Source organism: Channa argus, chromosome 5 (assembly GCF_033026475.1).
Source record: "Channa argus isolate prfri chromosome 5, Channa argus male v1.0, whole genome shotgun sequence".
NCBI lineage: Eukaryota > Metazoa > Chordata > Actinopteri > Anabantiformes > Channidae > Channa > Channa argus.
In genome coordinates this window covers 2,289,335-2,311,109 of record NC_090201.1, presented here as the reverse complement: position 1 = coordinate 2,311,109, position 21,775 = coordinate 2,289,335, and the positions used below count along the sequence as shown (strand labels likewise).

The window sequence follows — 21,775 nt, the reverse complement described above, 5'->3', positions numbered from 1 at the left end:
TACACTGTGTGTTACTTGTAAGTATAAGTATTTAGAAAAGTCCTTTTCTTTGTTTGACTTACACCAGTTGTACAAATACAGTCAAAGTAGAAAAGCAGACTCATAGCTCAGCTTTTGTAATGATTTATTCCTTTATTTCTTATGAGCTCATACGAAAATCTGCACTGCAAAAATAAAGAAAAAGAATAAAGAACCATAGATAACTACTGCAATAAAAGTAGTAAATGTAAATGTAAATTTAATGCCGATTGATATACATTTTAAAAAAGGTTGTAAAAGCTCATAACGCGACATGTAATACAAATGAAAGATATAAATGAAATACACTTTCTTTTTACACGCGGAAACCTGCACATACCAACAGTAGATATAAAATCAACTAATTGAACCAAAGCTGTAAAAGATACTACCAGCTGAAAGATTCAAAAGAAATGGGGGGAATATGTATTTGGTAATAATTGTTTATATTTTACATCTATATCATGTTTTGTATGTGAAATTCTCAAGTGTATAGTAACCAACCATCATCATCATCAAAAAGACATTAAGTTAAAAAACAATTCAATATTTCCTTGACCAGTATAATCTACAAGTAACAAGTCTGCCACTTATTTGAAGCCTGCAAGACTTGGTCCTCATACATACATTTCCTTCATTTACGGACCGAATTATACGTGCTGTTCCTGCTATTACACTGCTTTATTCATGGTTAGTTTTACTTCTTTGTGTTTGTTAATGAAGGACATGCACCATAATCTTTTTACCCTGAGCAGGATGTAATTAAAAAGAAATATATTACATTAGTTACTTTAGATTGTATTGGTTTTAGAAGGAGTGTCCACCACCTCACAGCTAGAAGGTTATGGGTTCGTGTCCCTGTTCAACTGCAGCCTTTCTGTTTGGCGTTTGTGTGTTGTCCTTGTGCTTGTGTGGTTTTCCTCCGATTACTCCTGTTTCCTCCCACGGTCCAAAACATGTTAGGTTAACTGGGGACTCTAATGTGAGTGTAGATGGTTGTTTGTATGTGTATGTCTTTCTGCGTTGGCCCTGAGATAGACTGGAGAGCTGTTCCGAGTGGACCCCGCCTCCCATACTATGATAGATGGGACAGTCTCCAGCTATTTGGTAGATGGATGGATGGTTTCAGAATGTGAACTAAAATCCTGCACTTAAAGTTACAAAGTCATATTTCTTTTACCACTTTATGCTTTGCACCCTATAAGAAAAGGTTGAGATTGTTCCTTATCTAACAAGTGCTTTCTGAAAAAAAAAAAAAAACTGTCTGCAAAGTGATATAGTTAACATCTTTTCCTACTGGTCCAGGTGTGAGGTCAACAGAGGGACCCTCTTGGACAACATACCTACATGTTTATTGTAGTCGTGTTAACTTAAAGTGAAGCTCCATTAGCCTGCCAGCAGTGTGCTCCTGGGAGGAAGGGAGGACGTAATTCAACTCAGTCATTGATGCTGGAGGAGATGTTGCTTTCCATGGCCGTTTGGAAGGTGAAGGTTTGGCAGCGTGAAACGCCGCTCCTCAGGTTCCCTCTGAGCACTGTGGATCACCCGGCACGTGAACTCTGAGCCCTGGTCGTCTGTGTTGGGAGTGAATTTGAGAAAACTCAACATTGAGTAGAGGCCATTGATGTTCAGGCTGGGGGGGGTGTTGAAGACACCGGAGTGAACCGTTTCTCCGTCTTTAGTCCAAATCACTGACACATCCTCAGGGCAGAAGTCTCTGATGCACAGGTGCAGTGTACACTCTTCATTCAGCAGAGGACACAGTGGTTCAGAGTCAACAAACATGACATTAGGAGGAGTTCCTGTGTAAATAGACATGGGTAGATGCAATAAGACATACGAAGAGCTGTTAATGCCTGCGCCACTTTAACATGAAGAAATTCTTCGATTCATTGCATTTTGTAAACAACCGTGAGAGGACTTAAAAAATCACCCTCATGATTCTTTATGGTGTATGAGTTCTTATAAAGTTAAACATTTGCTTGAAATTGCAAAAAACAAATATATTTGAAAACATTTTACAGATGTTTATGATGTCAAAAACAATCCTGAACTGTTCCCAGAAATCATGTCTCCTGTCTCGTGAGCATATCAGGATGTCGGAATCAGTAGCATCCATTTTCTTTAGGAACCTTTTGTTAATTTTATTTAATTTTTTTACTACATTATGTCTTTCAATTTAATTTAAGTATCAAGGTTCTATTCTCAGTCCACTGATCTTTTTTAATGTCAAACCAATAATCTTCCATTACCATCATATCGTATTCATGGTAATTGATGTGTGTGGGCATTGATAAATTTGGTGTCAGTACCTTGAGTGTTGATGTGATAGAGGACGTCCTTGTAACCCTGATCCGGGAAGCTGGAGTGGTAAACACGGCAGGTGTAAACCGCCCTCTCATCCTCTCTGGCCAAGACCAGCTGGATCTTACTCCACACACTGCAGAGGCGGTTTTGGCCAGAGAATGGACCAAAGTGCGTGACGGTACAGACCTGTTCCCCATCGTTCCTGGACCACTCCAGGTCAATGTCCTGGGGGTAGAAGTTCTCCACCCGACAGCAGAGAACTAGCAGCCTCTCCACTTTGGGGATCTGAGGAATGCTGGAGATCTGAAGGAAAGATGGCTTGACTGGATGTGTGTGTGTGTGTGTGAGTGTGATGACAGGAGAGGGCAGTTAAAAAATCAGTAACAACCAATTTATTAATGCAGAACAAAAGCCTACAGTACATGTCCAACATTTATCTGGTCCACAGGAACTAAATGTTGTGTTCAATAAATCCTGTACAAACAGCTGTGATACATCTGTACTTCTGACACTGCTACAACTTAACATTATCCTTGGACATTAAAAATAATGTTGGTATTTACAGGTAGAATCTATGATAAAGATGCTTGTGGTGAATGTAGGACACAGTGGAAAATTGGGGCTGATGATCTCTTAAAATCATTTAGGCCGTAATGGGCTGTAATATTCACTTTGAGCTACAGTTTCTCACCTTTGACCTTGACTGAAGTCTCTCTGATGATGCTTTCACCTCTCCACATCACCACACACCGATATCTGCTCAGGTCGTCGGTCACAGTCAGACACACAGTCAGGACAGATGTGTGGTGTTCTCCATCTGAATGGAGTGAAGCACTTTCGCTCACATCCTCACTGAGCAACAGACAAACAGCAGATTCAGACGGGACCACACAGTCTGTGCTGCTCATTAGTTTGAACCATTTCACTTTGAGCTCTCGCTCCGTGGCTCCTTGGATGGTGCACGTGAGGCCAGTTGGCACCTGAGCATGTATAATGCTTGCTTGGCTGATCTGCGAAACACTTGGTGGAGCTGTGGACAGAGATGGGAGAGAGATGCTGACTAATGATTTTCCTTGTGGGTAGGAATCCTCTAGAGCTTTTTAGTTTGTTTGTTTTGCCACAAACCTTAATCTCATGTATAAGTGCAGGTATTGGAGTGCTTCTTCTCCAAGTACCAGTTTAAATCTTTTTTTTGTGCCAAAGTACTAAGCAGATTAACTACAGTTCACTTAAAGTGGGGCGACTGTGGCCCAGGAAGGTGGTTTTTGTCCACCAATTTCGCAGTTGTTGGTTTGATCCCCGGCTCCTCCGATCACATGTCAAAGTGTCTTTGAGCAAGACACTGAACCCCAACTTAGTTGCTCCCGGTGAAAAAGCAGAAAAGTAGAAAAGTGCAGACCATTTACCATTTAAGGTACAAAAGGTCCAACTAAGAAAACAATGTATTTTAAACAATACTGATGATGATGATGGTAATTATAGCAAAACATGTACAGTAACAATGATACATATATAACTCCTTTATTATTTTTGTATTAAAACCACCAGGTGATATTAATAATGTGGCTGGTCAGTGTACATTCTTGCTATTTCACTAAATGTCAGTTGGTGGCAGCAACTGACAAGTCAAGAAATGCAGCAATGTGGCCAGAAATGCAGGACGAAGAGGCAAACTTAAAAACAATCTTTGCAAATGCACTCAACATGTTTGTTAAACCTAAAAGATTCACACACAAGATGCACACAATAAATTCACGCGAGATTAAAAACATGCTGCACTCTAGTCAGAAATCTGTGGTTAGGTTCACCTTGCACACCTAATGCCACAGGTGGGAGGACTGTGCTTTGTTTCCTAAGTAACCACACACACACCAGTGATGTCATTCTGGTTTTCACCACTGGTAATATCAAGTTTACCAAAATATGTAAACCCAGTCTACATCAAACAACGTGCAGTTTGTTCTTGCTGGTATGTACCTTTGCAGAAATACCTGTAGAGGAGCAGAGATCCTGCAGTAACACAGGTTACCAGCAGCAAACTGATGACACTGGTGACTGCAACCAGTGTGACAGCACTGTAGGGAAGCTGAGATGGAGCTGCGGGGATCAAGGTTACATACATACAGTAAAACATAGACGTAGACGATGACTTAAGTTCAGAGTTTAAAAAGCGAGAGCAAGAAGGGAAAAGAAATCCCACCATGAACAGTCAGTGTTGCAGTCGTGCTGTACGGCTGCGTGTAGCTCAGATGCTCCACCTGGCAGATGACGTGGATTTCTCCATCCTTCACTGTGAACGAGTGCAGTGTGATGCCACTGCGAGTGCTGTAGGTGCCGTTTTGGTTTTGAACGGGACTTTCAGTGCAGACACGGGAGTGGTTGCGAGCATCTGTGAAGACCATGCTGGAGCCACGTTTAATGAGCCACTTCACGGCCACTTCCTTGGGGTAGAAGCCTGTGATGTCACACTGTAGACTTTTCTCCTCCCCTTCTGTCATCGCTGCCTTTTCTGGGAGCGAAACCGAAGGCTGAGCTGAGGGAGGAGGTCAAACACATCACCATCAGAGGTGTTTGGAACATACAAGGGACCTGCTGCTGCACTGCTGCTGCACCGCTTGTTGTTCTGGCCCCAGCCCAGAGAAATATGGCATCAGATGTCAGGGCCCTAAACCCCTGAAGGTTTACAGATTTACACATTTATTTGTGTCTACAAATAAAACAAATTGGACACCATCCTAAAGACTGTCCCATCTCCTATTGTCAGGTGGGCCTACGCCTGAAGGAAATGAAGATGCTTCATGTCCCAGGAATCGATTTGTTAAAAGATCTCAATAAATGTCTCTATTCTCTCTATTGAGTCTCTCACTACTGAAAAGTATCAGCTATATTTAATCACAAATAACTTACATTTTAAATAGAAACATAATTGAAGTCTTTTTGTATTTGCCCGACCACCATGTCTCTACTCACAATACATTTGCATCCACTGCACTTTCATCATTTACATTCATTATGTAGTTATTTCTCTTAAAGCAGCAGCAGTAATTATTTTTACATAAAGGAAGTAAGCAGTTACTAGAGCGCCACCGTATTTAACTTTTACTTCAATAGTAACAGATATTTAACCTATTTTTATTAATTACTAGAAGTTTTTTCTTTGCCTTGATTTTTAAATTGGGAAAGTTTGTCAAACAAATTTGAACTGGGTTCACACATGTATGTTATTGACAGCGTTAAATTATTAACAGTTTGAAACACATTGTTTTGTTTTACATCATTCAGTACAGACAGAGCATGTAATTGGTACAACTTGAGTAAAGAATTTGAATATCTATCTATCTTTTCATAAGACCTACACTTTGGCAGTTTTTACACCACCGCAACACTCCCCCAATGTCTACCGGGCTTGGACCGGCACTGCACAGCTGGGGATGGGAATGAACTGTTGGGGGATGAGTGTCTTTCCCAGAGACACTTCGACACATAGCCGGGACCGGGAATTGAACCACTGACCCTGTGGTCCATAGAAAACCGTCTAACCACAGATATTTAAAAGTATAAATACATTCTAAATGCACCATGTCTCCAACAGAATGAGACTGTGTCTTGTGAATACGCAATTAAGCCATTATTTTGCACTCACATATCACCAGCTCTAAAAACTTAATGAGGTGATTAAGTCACATGTAATTCAACAGAAAGCAGGTTGATATTACAAACTTTAACGATCTTTAAGACTGGAAACAGTGCAAAAAAGGCAAGCTGCAGGCAAAGACCAGAGCGCGGACAAGATGGATGACTTTTAACCCGATGTAAAAGCTGTCAAGCAACATAGTATTTCCTGAACCCTGGATGTGCATCATCATCCAACAATTTCTGCCTAATATCTGCAACTTCCTGCCGAGGTCAGTGGTCCGTCATCTTTTTCTCCAACTAGAATATTTCTGCCTGTTTCCAGTGTTTGTGCTACACTAAACCAATCTCCTCATAATTGTAGCCAATCATATCAACCCGTTCTTTGCATGCACATAACAATGGAATTAGGTTGATTGACTGGAGCACTGCAACATACAAGAGCTAAGAATTATAACCAACCATTGTGGTAGTAAACTCCAGCTCCCATACAATAACCTCTGACAGGCCACTACAATGACTGAGTGTGAGAATGGACAACACTGGGACATCAGAAGGATAATGAACAGCAACAGCAGTAGAACAGAGATGATCCAGTGCATGTGACACAGTGTAGAAACAGAAACATGAATACCAAGCACTTCCAGTGAAGTGGTCTCTATGTGGACCATAGGTGTGATAATCCTGCAGGTGTACAGGCCTTCGTCTCTCAGGGTCACATTACGCAGTTGCAGAGACGCATTGTTTTGAAGCAACCCCAGCTCATCCACCACGTAGCCGTCTGTGTTTTCATGCGCTCTCCCATCAAAAGTGTACAAGATGCTCTTCCTTGTGTTTTTATCCACCACGTTCCACTCAACAGTGAGAGCACTCTTCTCCACCACCTTGGACTGACTGCCAAACAGACACCTGAGAGTCACGTGCTCGCCCACCAACGACCTGCGCTCCCACCTAATGTCAGCTGAGGAACCTGGAGTGCAGGAGAGTGAAGACACGTTTTTACAAAACGAGAGCGAGTTTCCTCGCATCTCAATATTGAAAGCAATTACCCACACTTACCCCTGCAGTGAAGGATAATACCTAGGATTTGTATGATAGTTTTCATATTCTGCTGCTGTTCCATTTGACGACAGACACCAACATTGTCACTTCATGGTGAAGTGATTGTGAAAGCGAACTTTGACACACTAGTTTTCAGCAAGTGTGTTTGCACAACATGGTGTTGTGTAGGGCTTGGCTGCTTGCTCACGAGCTGTTAATCATGTTGGGTTGTCTCAGTGCTCTCTTGGACTTTGTCTGACAGCTACGACCTCCTGCACGCCAGCTTACAGAAATACACATTCTAGGAGACGACGACAACATGAATGATCCACAATAATCACTGGATCTCACCCATCTCATGGTGCTGACTTCTCTAGGACCAGTTGATTTGAGTTCCATAGAGAACCTGCATCTGATGGAAGTGAGCACATGCACTCGTAAAGTCCTCCACATACACTGAGTCACACAGATTAAGTGTGGATAAATATAGGCCCATGACTTTGAACCCAGGATGGACCACCAAGTCCACACATGTTCTTTCCTGACTGGATCTTTCTGTAATACACCTCTGTAGCTCTGCGTTCATCAAACAGACTGTGCTGGACTCTCAGCTGGGATTCTGAATGCCGCTGCTACTCTTCAGCCGTCTGTTTTCTGCAGAGACACAGCTGCTCCCAGATGGATCGTGAGAAAATTAGGCCCTTGAACCAGACAGGAGAAGAGCCCCTGTTTAGGACCCCCAGTCTTATCCCAAATGTACTCTGAAATCCCAATCTGTTGCTATCAAAGGCAGCATTTATTGTGATGATGAGAATCTCTACAATTGTATTCATATTTACCAAGGTTATTATAAGTAACTAAAATGAAATTTTAAACAATAAGTGAGCTAAAATAAATAAATAAATGAAAAAAATTTCTGGAGGCAAAACATGGGGAACAAGAGAAGAGAGAAGTTAGTCCCTGTGGTACTTCACTCTCTGTGTGGTCCTTCCATTTAATAAAATATTATTAACATTTCTACATACAATTCAATCAAACACCAGTCTCCAATAAAACAGGGACTAAATAAAACAAGAAATAAAAATTAAAAACTAAAACTACTAACTGAAAACACTGGTCGTTTTATAAAGTAATTATTCAGAATTATAAATTATCCCTGACACTGAGACAAGGTGGGTCAGGATATAACAGCAGATGATATTCCAAGTTTTTCTTAGCTTCAAACACGTTTTCTTCACAGTGAGGTCTCTGACAAAACCCACCCAGCTTCCTTTTCCATATAAACCTCCCAACTTTCCGAGTAAATAATGTCTGTGGACCTGATTTCTAGTGGTTTTCTTATGGCTTCTATGAAAAGGACTAGGAAACCAAAAAATAAACATTGGCCTACGACTTTTGTATTATATATACAAAATATTTATTAGATTTTAGTATATTACAGAATATGGTAAATGGTCTGCACTTATATAGCACTTTTCTACCTATTGGCACTCAAAGCGCTTTACACTGCTTCTCATTCACCCATTCACACACACAATCACACACACACACTCACACACCGGTGGGGGAGCTGCTATGCAGCTGGCCAACACTCACCGGGAGCAACTAAGCTGGGGTTCAGTGTCTTGCTCAAGGACACTTCAACATGTCATGGGGGGAGCTGGGGATTGAACCAACAACTGTGAGACTTAATATTTGAATCTTTAGTTTGTCTGAGTCATGCTGATGATCAGTGATGTGTTGAGCTGCTCATACAAATGCAGCGTCCTCATTCCTGACCTCCCTCAGCACCTGATCACTGACAGAAGCTAAAAGTCTTCACCTGTGAGACACGGTGGACATCTTCAGATACCAACTGTTCCAATGTCAAAGGTTTCTCGTTTCCAGCCAGAGAAACATCTGCTGACATTTGCCATCGTCCACGTGCTGGATGAGAACTATGGTCAAACGTAGCAGCGCACATTTAAGGCCACCATCAGATATTTCGTAAGTGAGCGTGTGAATAGTGGCTTTTAATACACATCATGTTTGAGGATGTTGCAGAGTTACTAAGGACAGTATAGGACCAAGATGGTGACCAGGGCATTTTTAAAAACTGCACAAAATTGGGTTGTTGAACACACTTTTGAAGCAATGTCTGGTGTTGGAACTATAGGCACTGAGACATCTGACATCACTGTGGTATAGTCTGCCTGCCTCTGCTTTTATTGAATGGGTTATTTTCCTAATGTGTTAAATCATGATTTAGAAACTCCATCTCAGGAGATGATATTCAGGAGGTATGTTGGGACCTTGGTGTAAAGCGGAAAGTCATGAAGGCACAAACTGATCTTCAGGGAATGTGAACAGAGCTCCAGATGTTGTGTGTAGTTACTGTATAAAATCCGCTGTACACACCTGTACTGATAGGAGCAGCAACATTTTGTTCATACATTTTAATGGAATATAAAAGCAGATCCAGGATTTGTTCCATTTTTTTTCTGGGGCATGGATTTAGATCAACAAGCATAAATAAAGACACCTACTTTCTGGAGGGTTAAAGACTGGATTCTTAGTTTACATCAGGAGCTTTAACAGAATATTCATTCACTCATATGACAGTAGGCAGGTAACTGTTGAATATCAATGCTTAATAACTTCACTACTATAAATAAATTTAGCATTTTTGTTTTAAGTCCATCAGTTCCATCAGCAATGAAGATGTGTAGATAACCTCACTCACTAACTCACTCATCAAATCAGTTACGTACACTAGAGATTAAAGTTTCTGCTTTAACTTACTGGAGTTTTTTAAGTCAAATGCAGCACAAATCATTTTTGAAAAAAAACTCTTTAATATTTTACTGCAACAGCAGCAGACGGAAAATTTGAGGAAAATTGAAAGTGTTTTGTTGTTAAAGGCTAAATTTACCAGAAGAACATTCTGGTACACACAACCTTCTATTTTTATTTAATTATTTCTTTCGCGAACACTTTAGGCACAGCAGTCTTCACAATAACAGCTCCATGTTATCAGAAAGACTTGTCCCAGGCCTGCACACAGCCTGGATCACCCCACCATGGACCTCTTCCTCCCTCTTAACCGAACCTCGTCAAGCTTCTTAATCACGGCTGGCGACTTCTTGGATGATGCTGTGTAGCTCTTCAGCAGCTTCTCAAACAGTGCCTCTGTGTTGGGGTGGGTACTGAGGAAGGCCTTCTCCAACACGTACAAGTCCACCCCTTTGTCCTCCGGAAAAGCAGAGATGTAACTCAGGCCAAAGTCGATGAGCACAAGGTCACACTCCCCGTTCTCCGGGCTGCATCTCAGCAGCATGTTGGAGGTGGTCAGGTCTCCATGGATGACGTCCTCGTCGTGCATTTTGGCCAGGATCCTGCCCACCCGCTCAGCCAGCTGCTCCAGGTCCTGCTGCCTACAGGAACCAGATTGCTGATTGGATGCAATGTAGTCACGCACAGTCGAGGAACCCACGATTTCTTCCAAAAAAATGCAGTGGGAGGTGTAGTCCACAAAGTAGACTACAGGAGCAGATATGCCTGAAGACAACAGTTGAAGGAGATTGTAATAAAACAAAAAATATGGCTGTGGTGTTGCAATCTAAAGACATAAAGCTGAAACATTAATACTATTAACCTGGGTTCAAAAACCTCAAAGATGAAGCTCATACTGTTCTGCATTTCCTAGTTGTTGACAAAGAACATCAAAAGACTAACCATCAACGGCTTAGCTTGACTCTGTCTTCCCTATTTTGTCTGTGGCACTGGTCCACTGGTTCCATTAGAAACATCTCACAAAACTAAAACAGGATATTATAAATTGAAACTCACATTACACAAAAAACAGGTAAGAGCATTTGTTGGGGACTACTTTAGATAAACCTGCATAAGATAAACCTGAATTTGTCCAACAGTGGGGACATTTACAGAATGAGCAAATATAGAAATTAAAAACAAAATAAGTAATCACAATTTTTTCTTAGTGTGTTGCCATCTAGTGGCTATATAATGTGTGAGACTCAAAATGCAGAAAAACATTAACTAGATTCCTTTTCAGGTACTGAATTTGTGTTCGCGGTGGTGTTACACTGTAGTTTGATCTGATTTGTAATTTCAGCTACTCTTTAAAATTCTCTTCAAATCTTTTTTACTACAGTTACATTATAGTTTCAGGGCTATTACCAAGATGTTGCCACAACAGGATTTCAAATGATCTCTCTCTCTCTCTCTGTGGAGCCCTTTTTCATACTAAAATGAACAGTCGATTACCCGATTTTTTAAGGATTCGACAAGTGGATACTGATAAAGAACAAACTGTTACATTATTATTATTATTAACTACTTCTTAGGTTAATCTAAAATGTAATCAACGAATAATGTTTCAGCAACCACTGTGCTAATCGACTGGATCATTTACAAGAAACACACATCAAATGTTAATTTACTGCAGAATCAGGAAAGTGTTTGTTTCTGTCACGTCAATCACTTTGGATCTTGGGGTTTTATTCAGCTGTTCAAACAGAAGTAGCAGTAAAAACATCAGTTTAGATTTTGTGAAAGTTGTTATCAGAACCTTTCAACTTCTCATCATTATATATTTGGTTGGATTTGTAACCATACCCCTACTTTCATTGTGTCCCTGAACTGTTTAAATTCAATTAAACGTCCATCTATGAGGATAAAGGATTTTAAGTTTTCGATATACAGAAAATATGTGTTTATATAAAGTGGATGCAGCTACACTGTAAATTTCATTCAGCTGACAGATAAATCGAATTATTTTCTCAAGAGGTAAAAGCCGATATAACATGAGATGGACTGCTCGGCTCCTACACTCCCTCACACTCAGAGAGGACGCGTCAAATCAAATTGAAATATGAATTAAATGTAAACTCTGCAAATCTTGGTAGGTTGGTAAAACTCGACATAACAAGTGCAGACGGTTTGGTTCGGGGCCAGGGATCGTTAGCTTAGGTTAAAACGAGACTTGCCTGCTTTCCGGCAGCGGAGTATGGAGCGGACCTCCTGCACCGTCCGGCGGTGGGTCAGTTTCTCGTCCAGGACTGGGTGTCTGTAGCGTTTCGGGAACCTTTCTTTGACAATCGTCGGTTTTCCCAAAAACGTTGAACGGTACACTCGAGCCTCTGCCCCTTGTTTTATTACCATTGCCTTACTGAGGAACTCCAGGGCCGCCATGCTCTTCTCCTGGGCCGTGTTTACTTCCGCCTTCTTCTACTGTGCGCGCTCCTGGTACTCTCGCTGCCGCTGCTTCTGCATGCTGCCCCCTAGCGGCGAACACCGGTAAACGCAAACTACAGAGGGAAGGAAACTATACATGTACATGTGTGAAAATGTATTATGAGTACTTAAAAATGTTTGTTTAAAAAAACAGATGAAAGTAAATGTTTTTCTAGTTGCAATATTATTTTAAGCTATTAATCTGGAGTACATTTTGTGAATTATAGCAGAAGTACAACAGCTAAATGAGGAAACCCACATATAAATTAAGGCCCCCTTGAAGTGTGTCTCATACTTTGTAAAGGCGATTGTTTCTATGTGCATAGACTAACTTTAACATTGCTACATACAAGTACGGCATTCTAGATAAAAAGAAGCTTCTCGACCTAGGACAGCTGGGATCCAGCATTAACAGCCGCACTGAGGCAAAGGATTCAAGCAGGACATTCAGAGTACGTCAATGTCATCAATGCTTTGTTGGGGAGGATCCCATTGTGGTGCTGCAGCGATGGTTTTGACAGGTATGGATACATTATCAACATGATGTATGAAAATCTTCAATCATACCATGTGCAACTTTTATTAACACTGGGTCCATTTTCCCATAAAGTACTTATGGGATTGGTAAAGGTTCTGGAAAATGCAAATGAATTGAAATGGAGTAGAACAAGTGTACACCTAAATTGATTCAAAGAAATTTCCACACGTAAGAGCTGAACTGTGGGCAGGGGCTGAGCCAGAGCGGTGGCCTGGGGTCACCCTGGCTGCCCCCAGACTCTGATTAGCTCCAGAGTGACAAAATTGTAGATACCTGCTGTAGAATTTTCAGCACAAGGAGAGCTGAGCATTGTAAATAAATATATAAAGGTTAAATCGTGCTTACTGGACTTCTTCTTCCTGGAGATGGATGATAGGGCAGCAAGATAAAGGACAGGATGTGCCTGAAGGTTCCTCCTCTGTTTGAGAGAAGAAAACCAAAATACCAAAACCCGGATGGCTGAAAACCTTCACTAACATTTTGTCACATTAGAAATTTGTAGCAGTTCCAACCAGGCAGATTACTCCTAACATGGACACATTTGTTCATGACTCTTAAAGTCAAAAATGGCAGATGAGTTACACATTCGACATTTCTGACACTGAACAAACACAATCAGCCGATTAATTTGTTATTTCCCAAAAAAGAATTTGATTTGGGTTTAAGCCTCTTAAATAATTTTCCAGATGTGCCATCCGATTTTGGGAGTATGCCCCAGTCTGGGAACCCCGATGAAAAGTTTCTAGATACGCCTCTGGCAGAGGGCGGTGGGCGGTGGGCGGTGGGCTGAGTCTCTGTGGGACATTCCTTAGCGGAATCACTGACCAGCTGTCGACCTCTGGCGTCAAAACCTCGCCAACAAGTCTGTGCTCTTGGAAACTCGACTGTGCTGCCACGTCGGCCCAACTTCCTGAAGTGGCAGCGTTGTCCCGGAGCATCCGAATCCCCGCTGCTGGTCATGGTGAGTCCGCGTCTCTTTAGAGAGACCAACGTTTCCGTGTTTGTCCGTGCAGATGTGGAACGGGCAGCTTCAGTTCATGTCTCCTGTCCCGTTCGTTCACCGACTGATGAATAACGGCTCCGGCATGTCCACAACACGACGTTCGGGGAGAAAATGTCCCCACCGTCAGGCTGAGACTTGTCTTAAACTAGGTAGAAATACCGGCAGACGCTGTGTTTCTGCGCAACGTTCGAGTACTAACACGGTTTCCACAGTATTTCCATGTTTCACAGTCACAAAACATGTAGAAAGTTTAAAAAATACAGGATCCAAGTTTGTGGACAGTAAATCACTTATTAAACCAACTCGTTTGCACAAAGCACTTCAGTAAAGCTTAATATGACAATTGAATATAAGTCAATGAAGTGAATATAAACTAGTACTGGTGCAGTTGATACATCATTGATGAATCAGAACTGCAGAAGATATAAAACATATAAATAAATATATCTTTGACAAGATATAAATTTGTTTCTTCATTTAAATGTAATTCTGTTACATACTGAAAACTAATTGTATGTCTCCTTTAGTTTAGGTTGTATCATTTTTTAAAAATCTTTCTCTCCCTCTTTTTCTCTATGTGCTAATTTTGTGTTCTTTAACCGAGCTTTTGCAAACAGAAAATATGAAGAGCAACTCCACTGACCTGCTGTCCCCCCTGAGTTCAAACCTCAGTTTTCTGATGTCCGGCACCACTTTTATTATACTTTTTACCTCTCAAAACTTTAGAAGCATAATATATTTGGTTTTCTTCTTATTACCTACTGCCTTCTTATTTCAATCCATGCTGTAATCTAATCTGGTTTCGAGAAGGACAAAGACTTTGAGGTGTGCTGCCTCCAGTCTGGTAAAGCCTACAAGGCAAACTCTCGATACAGCATCTGTTCTACCTCTCTGGAAAAGACCCGGGCCTTTGAATCAGGTTCCTCTAATCTGATCAGAAAATGTGCCTGTGTCTATTATTTCCAGTCAGTGATGGTCAACCAATTTTACAGGATAACACTTGTGATTGTTGTTGTTTTTCTTTGGTCTTTTCTTTGAATTTGGCGTCATTAAGAAAAAAACAACAACATATAAATCCTCAAGTCTTCCATTACAATTCACGTTTGAAGCAACAAGGTGCTGCTGACAAGTACAAACCAAAAAGAGGACTAAACAACAAACTGATTTCTAAAGAGCCTTGCATCTCAAGTGGACTCCATAATGAAATCATGGCAATCGGCAACAGGGTTGTCATGGGGATGGGGCTGCAACGGGTTCCTGTGTCTTTTTATATGAGCAGGAGACTTTGGGTGTCAGACAGGCAGAGCATCACAGGAGCCGCCGATTGTCTAGGTTATTCTTTTTAATAATTTGCTCATATTTCACAGGAGGCGTCTTCTAAGAAACCAGTCTAGACCTGCAACAGGCTGAAATGTAAACCTAACCTCACAGAAGCAATGGGTAAGTTGTTTGGAAATGAATGTTCGTGTATTCTAGGGACATTTATGCTGCAAAGAGTTGGTTGTGGCTGTCACTGAGGTCAGGTAAGCAAACGAGACCCACTGTAGAGTTGATGAGTGTTTGAATCAATGCAGAAACCCACATCTTTGCCTTAAACCTGTGATTCAACCCTAAAGTAAATGTACCAAAAATAAGCTCTGTGGGATATTTTTTATGCACTGCGTGTACAATCACCAAGGAACTATTTAATTTAACCACATGGTCGACTGTGTAATTTTTAATCTTGAGTATTATTCTGCCTCATTTGAATTTCTGTCCATAGATCCTGCACATCAAAGGCATGTGGTGAACAGCTGCAGTCAGACCAGAGCAAATGTGTATTATTCATGTAGAACTAAACTAAAATACAATCAGTACAGTGCAGACAGAGGTGTCTATTCAGAGTGACTACAGACCCCTTCACTTTTTTTACACGTGCTTTAGAGTTAAATTGGAGCAGGTAACCCAGCGGCTAATAACCCATAATGACTGAAAATTGTTGTTGTAGCAACTTTAATGCTTTACTACTGCTTCAAAGACTGAAGTGTGATAGTTATTTGAGCCTCATGAAAGCAAAGGCAGAATTAGGCTGTCACTGTCGGCTTGGGTCATCTCCAATTTGTAGGACTCACTCCAGTATCCACATTTAATTTTGATAAAAGTGTAGGAATATTATAATTTTATATTAACCAAATTATCAAATTTTAGTATTCATTATGCAGAATTCATGTGCGAATGTCAGTGTGAAATTCTGCCATTCTGAGATAGAATGGAGACCTGTCCAGGGAGGACCCCACCTCTTGCCCCAAGAATGGGCATAGGCTCCAGCACCACTGTGACCCTAAAACAGGATGAGCGAATAGATAGATAATGGATGTATAGACTCTGAAATGAAATTCTTAATATGCCAGCTTTTTAGCATGAATGTTACACGGACCCAAATGGACGGCAAACTGTTGGTAATCTTGTTAATTGTCAAACCAACTGAGACAACACTGTTTCAATGACTGATCAGGTCAAGTTAATGTTTAACACTATAGCAAACTTTTGTTGACATTATCACAGTTTTTTAACGTTAAAGATGCACATAAAACTTCATAAATTACCTTGGAAATGACACTGGTTTGTAAAAGTACATCTTGTTTCTCTCCCCAAAAAATGAACTATTTGAATATTTCCTTCCTCCCAGGTTGCTCCATCCTCCATTTGGTCAGTGTGGTGTCCACTCTGGGTGGCCTGGTCTTTGGTTACGAGCTGGGCATCATCTCAGGTGCTTTGCTACAGCTGAAGGCAGAGTTCTGGCTTTCGTGTGTCCAACAGGAGGCTCTTGTCAGCTCGTTGTTGTTAGGGGCTCTGCTGGCTTCCATCGTGGGTGGCTGCTTCATAGACCGTCATGGCCGTAGGAACTCCATCCTCTTCAGCAACATCTTGATCCTGATCGGCAGCCTGGTCCTGCTCATAAGTTCCTACCCTGCACTGGTGCTTGGCAGGGTCACAGTCGGATTTGCCATGTGTATATCCTCCATGTCCTGCTGCATCTTTGTGTCTGAGATGGTTTCCCCCGACCGCAGAGGCTTCCTGGTAACACTGTATGAAGCTGGGATCACTGTGGGCATCCTGGCAGCTTATGCCATCAACTACATCCTGTCTGACTCCAGGAGAGGGTGGAGATGGATGTTTGGATTAGCTGTAGTACCAGCTTCACTTCAGCTGCTCTTTATCTGGTTTCTACCATCCAGCTCTAAGGAATCTTTAAACCACAATGTCCGTCATCCCGAAAGAGACCTCATGAGCCCTGTTGAATCTCAAGAACCAGATGACTCACAAGTCCTCTCCAGCAAAGACAACAAGAAGGTTGAGTACGACAGCATGTACATGTTTCAGCGTAAAGACAACATGAGGACTCGGACTGTCATCGGGCTGGGACTGGTTCTTTTTCAGCAGTTTACAGGCCAGCCGAACGTTCTTTTCTATGCCTCCACCATCTTCCACTCGGTGGGGTTTCAGAGCAATGCCTCGGCAGTGTTGGCTTCTGTGGGCTTGGGGTTGGTCAAAGTGGCGGCTACTTTGACCTCTATGCTGTTTTCAGACAGGGTGGGCAGGAGGCCTTTGCTTATTGCCGGGTGCTCTGTTATGGCCGTATGTCTGATAACCATCGGACTCCTCAGTGGCCATTCGTTTAGAAATGCTAAGAGGCCTTGCAATTCCAAGGACTTTAACATAACGGGTCTACATCATTTACCTGTTGCTAATGAGTCAGTGATTGACGCACCTCAGGCTGAGAACTACAGACTTTTTCAAAACCATACACACGATGATACGGTGGTGTCTGATATAGTTGAACACCCACTTGAAGCAGAGTCCTCTCAGAGCATCAGTGGCTCAGTCGTAAACTGGATTATCCTCATTTGTATGATGGCTGTTGTCAGTGCTTACTCCATTGGATTTGGACCAAGTTTGTACATTCACTCAAAATGGGTGTTTTTTAGATTTTAAGTAAATTCACCTGCTTTTTTTTTTTAACTGTGCATTTAAATCTGTTTTAAAATAACAGTACCATCACTTCAGATACTACTGTAAAATGCCAAGCAGAATAGCTTTATAGTTTTTCAAATAACATAATCTCCCATACAGCTGCATCTCTTCCAGTGAGTTATTCGAGCTGGACAGTTATTCTCCCGTTTTGTCTTCGAGCAGTGACCTGGCTTCTCCTGAGTGAGATCTTTCCAGCAGCAGTCAGAGGAAGAGCTTTCGCATTCACCAACTGCTTCAACTGGGCTGCCAACCTGCTGGTCACATTCACCTTCTTGAATGTTGTTGGTGAGTAGCGACTAAACTTTATCGTGGTGGAAATTGACGTAGAGTTTCCTACTGGTGATACAGTTACATCGTAATCTCTACTTGTACCCTCAATTCAATTTAACTTTATTTATAAAGCGCCAATCCACAACCTGTGAATACCTGAGTACCTGTATTCTGTATCTTATTCTGAAATGACAACGATTTGGCCATTTTCAGCATTTATACATAGTACAACCGATAAAAACCATCAGTGATTTGGGTCCAGCCACTGTAATTTCTGTGAATCCAGAAACTGGATTAGATTATTATTTGGTGCCATAGGGTCTCAAAACGCAAACTATATATGATTATAACAATGTAATAATGTTCCCTTTTCATGCACTGTGCAATCGGTTAAGAATAATGTTTTCAGATTGCAAAGGTTCATCATCTACACACAGACTGTGGTCCTGTTTATTTCAGCAACACAATGTCAAAACACATTCTGCACATTATTACAGCAGCATGGCAGCACTGAACCCCCACTTAGTTGGTCCGCGTGACTGTTGGCCACCTGCACAGCAGCTCCCCCATCGGTGTGTTATTGTGAGTGTGAATGGGTGAATAAGAAGCAGTGTAATTCGGTTCGAGCGCCAATAGGTAGAAAAGTGCAATATAAGTTAAGACAATTTAACATTTAAAGTTTGTCTGTCTTCTCCCTCCTGCTCAGTCTGCAGAAGCAGTCAGACACTGTTTTTAATTTCATTGTATTAATCTTCTGAAACTTTCATCTCTTGAATAAGATTATTAGTAAAATACCTGTCTTTAGTAATGTTATCAAGGGCTGCACCTAACGATTATAATTTTTTTGTCGATTAATCCATCAATAATTGGTTTTCGATTTTTTTTTTTTGTTTTGTTTGTTTGTTTGTTTTACAGACTAATATGACGTCTCTCCACAATATAATTAAAGGAAGAGCTTTTTACATTAAAGTAAAAAAAAAAAACTGGCACAGTGCTGGTTCATACCTATATAACACTATTTCATGTATGTGACTCAAAGCAAAGACACATTTAAGGACCCCTACCAAGACTTTCCTGTATTTACCATTGATTGTTTATCAGCTGCACAAAATCAGCATCCTATCAACTGCCTCATTCATTGAAGAGGTTTTCCCTGACCCATGCTGCTGCATCCCAGCACCGCACTTTGTGAGATCCCATTTCCCTGGAATTCCCAATGCTCAGATTGTTTATTATATACACCAAGTTTGTGTTGAAACCAATTAAATCTTACTTTGTCTGCGGTTTCCTATGTTCAACTCTCAGGGCCTAAAAGAATGTTTAAGGATTTTGATACCTTTGATGCCATAAATCCACTTATCCTCTTACCTTTGGTTTGTTGATACATTTTTTTTGCATTGTGTGTTTGGTGTTGGTTATAAACTTATGCAAGAGTTATTCGAAATATAACTGTGTTTTTAATCAACAGATGCCATTGGCCTGTCGGGGATGTTTGTTTTGTATGGGGTGACTGCGGTGGTAGCTGGAATTTTCTTCTATTTCATGCTACCTGAGACCAAAGGGAAGACTCTGCAGGAAATTGACAAGGAGCTCCGTTTAAACAGGTGGAATCCACAATACTATGACGCAAATGTATTTACTATTACTAACTGCACACTGCAGATCAAATAGCCCAAGTCCTTTTTCTACTCTTAATGATGTGCCGTGCCATGCTGAGACGTGTGTGTGTTCTCGGTCTTGTTTTGCAGGATTTACCGCAGTCAGGAGGAGTGGTGTGGCTGCATCAGTCTGAGAAACACTTCTCCTCAGTACCAGAGAGTAGACTGTCATATTAACACCTCAGGGGGATATTAGCATATTGGCAAGTGGTCTACTACACTACACAGAAACGCTGAAGAATTTCTGAATGAGATCAGGTGCTGCACCCTGCTCTGATATTTGTGCAAAATGTTCAGTGTGTTGTGATCGAAGCAGCCATCGTAATTACGAGATACGGATCTCATTTTTACAAGATATGGATCTCATAGTTATGACTTATCGACGTCATAAATATGAGAACATTTCAGAACCTGCATTAGAATATTCCGGTTTTTGTCTTAGTTCAGTGACAGTTTTCATAGATTTTCAAATTAGCCTAATTTTTAGCCTCTATGTTTACATTTTAAAACATTATGCATATATATATATATATATATATAGTATAGTTATTAACAGATCATTTTCACTTTGTACTATTAGACGCAGAGATGACTTGCTGATTTCCTCGTATCAATGTAGGAAACTTGAAATTGTGATGACGCTCAGGCAAATTGTGTAGCCTTCAAACTCCTGCCTCAGAACAAACATACACTGTTAAACGAGATGCTGCAAATTGCACTACAGACATTTTGAAAGGTTTACTGAAATATCTATGGAAATTTCCTTTTAACGTTACAGTTTTGGACGTATTGAACGTACTGTGACGTACTGTGATACTGAAGACGTCTTAAAAACCCGATGATTATATGGCAGGTTGTGAAATTTTCTCATATTTATGAGATCCATAAGTCATAAGGTCTTTACTTTATTTATTTTTTCCTCTGGTGAAAACAGTGCGCTACCGTAAATGTGTGTTTTTCCTTAATGAAGTTCAGCTTTTTTTAAGCAGAACAATCAGCAGCCTGTCGTTGTCATCAGAGTGCGACTCCACTTCTTGGCTCTTATTTAATTATTTCCCAGGTTTCTGTGCTCATGCTTTTCATATGCTCATGCCATCATTTTAGCCAAAGAACTTTCAAATTACCCTGTCAATTTTGTGTTACGCACTATGATCCCCTTTCTGTTGAGCTTCATATCACGGACAAATAAATCGACGCTCTATATCTCTATTAATAATGCCAAAGTCTTTAGGAAGTCTTTTGTAACACAGTTCGGTGAGCATCAACTACTCTTCTACTCTCTTCAGAAACTTCCTTTGTTTGAGCCATGACACGCTTCTTCAAACCTGTGTAGTAGTAAAGACCCAGATTTCTAACCCTTTTTTAAACAGCCAGGACCTGCCAGACTAGCAGGGGCAGATCTAGAAACGGTTTTTATTGGTGACACACTCAAAATAGGGTAGCACATTTTGGAAAAAGATTTAAAAGTCAAATAGGAAAAAGCTTTTTGAGAAGTAATACTGTATACTATTATTTGAATAGTGTGATTATAAAGTTTGTTCAGTGTCAGAAATGTAGCCAATAACATTTTTAAATTACCATTTACCATTGTATACTTCATAAACAAACAGAGCTAAAAGTCATCCTTTTAGTAATAAACTGCTAGAATCTCATATCATAACAAAATATAAGCGAGCTTAAATGTACATAATAAAGTTTTATTTATTCAAAAAGAGAGTAATTTATTTCAGCTTCAGATTTGCAGACTTCTCCTTGTGCTGAAAGTTCTACAAGTATCTATCCCCTTGTCACACTGGCAGGGGGTGGTACCTGGGGTCATCGTTCAGATTTTGGGTCTGACCCTGCTCACACCTTCCTTTCATCCCATTAACTGAAACATCTACCTCCAGTTGTTATTCTGAGAGTACTTTTGTCACACACACACAGGTATTTAAGTTTCCCAAATAAAATAATACTTATCATTCCTTTGTTTTTTGTTTAATGTGGTTCCCTTAGCTAATTTGTCTAGAAGCTCCATGAAAATCTGATCATGTTAGGTCATATGTATGTAGGAATGGT

At 40.8% G+C, this 21,775-nt stretch overlaps 2 protein-coding genes and 1 gene segment (V, D, J or C); 1 reads left to right on the top strand and 2 right to left on the bottom strand.

Moving 5' to 3' along the window:
• Positions 1 to 225: 225 nt before the first annotated feature.
• LOC137127191 (Ig mu chain C region secreted form-like) lies at positions 226 to 7,338 on the bottom strand. The segment is given in 6 exon segments: positions 226 to 1,820; positions 2,331 to 2,648; positions 3,017 to 3,355; positions 4,526 to 4,858; positions 6,593 to 6,928; positions 7,018 to 7,338. Coding segments are annotated over 6 exon segments (1,752 nt in total).
• Positions 7,339 to 8,098: 760 nt separating this feature from the next.
• On the bottom strand, positions 8,099 to 13,575 carry tp53rk (TP53 regulating kinase). 2 transcript variants are annotated; one of them, XM_067503867.1, is made up of 3 exons: positions 13,118 to 13,575; positions 11,988 to 12,325; positions 8,099 to 10,536 (listed from the first exon to the last, which is right to left on the bottom strand). In XM_067503867.1, exons 2-3 carry the CDS (start codon positions 12,190 to 12,192, stop codon positions 10,049 to 10,051), a joined length of 693 nt encoding a protein of 230 aa, XP_067359968.1. In that variant the 5' UTR covers positions 12,193 to 12,325; positions 13,118 to 13,575; the 3' UTR covers positions 8,099 to 10,048. The 2 variants fall into 2 exon arrangements, with proteins under 2 accessions (XP_067359968.1, XP_067359969.1); XM_067503868.1 differs by having other exon boundaries at positions 11,988 to 12,308.
• A 3-nt stretch (positions 13,576 to 13,578) lies between these two features.
• Positions 13,579 to 21,636, top strand: slc2a10 (solute carrier family 2 member 10). 2 transcript variants are annotated; one of them, XM_067503844.1, is made up of 6 exons: positions 13,579 to 13,733; positions 15,143 to 15,215; positions 16,444 to 17,709; positions 17,952 to 18,074; positions 19,528 to 19,663; positions 19,808 to 21,636. In XM_067503844.1, exons 2-6 carry the CDS (start codon positions 15,212 to 15,214, stop codon positions 19,911 to 19,913), a joined length of 1,635 nt encoding a protein of 544 aa, XP_067359945.1. In that variant the 5' UTR covers positions 13,579 to 13,733; positions 15,143 to 15,211; the 3' UTR covers positions 19,914 to 21,636. The 2 variants fall into 2 exon arrangements, with proteins under 2 accessions (XP_067359945.1, XP_067359944.1); XM_067503843.1 differs by having other exon boundaries at positions 15,143 to 17,709.
• Positions 21,637 to 21,775: the final 139 nt, after the last annotated feature.

Excerpts from the sequence above, each read along its gene's own strand:
- tp53rk (XM_067503867.1), bottom strand. The coding sequence starts at position 12,192 with ATGGCGGCCCTGGAGTTCCTCAGTAAGGCAATGGTAATAAAACAAGGG. Across the intron at positions 10,537-11,987 it reads ACTCCGCTGCCGGAAAGCAG|GCATATCTGCTCCTGTAGTC; the intron begins GCAAGTCTCGTT and ends TGTTGTCTTCAG.
- slc2a10 (XM_067503843.1), top strand. The coding sequence starts at position 16,368 with ATGACACTGGTTTGTAAAAGTACATCTTGTTTCTCTCCCCAAAAAATG. Across the intron at positions 18,075-19,527 it reads CACCTTCTTGAATGTTGTTG|ATGCCATTGGCCTGTCGGGG; the intron begins GTGAGTAGCGAC and ends TTTAATCAACAG. Across the intron at positions 19,664-19,807 it reads AAGGAGCTCCGTTTAAACAG|GATTTACCGCAGTCAGGAGG; the intron begins GTGGAATCCACA and ends CTTGTTTTGCAG.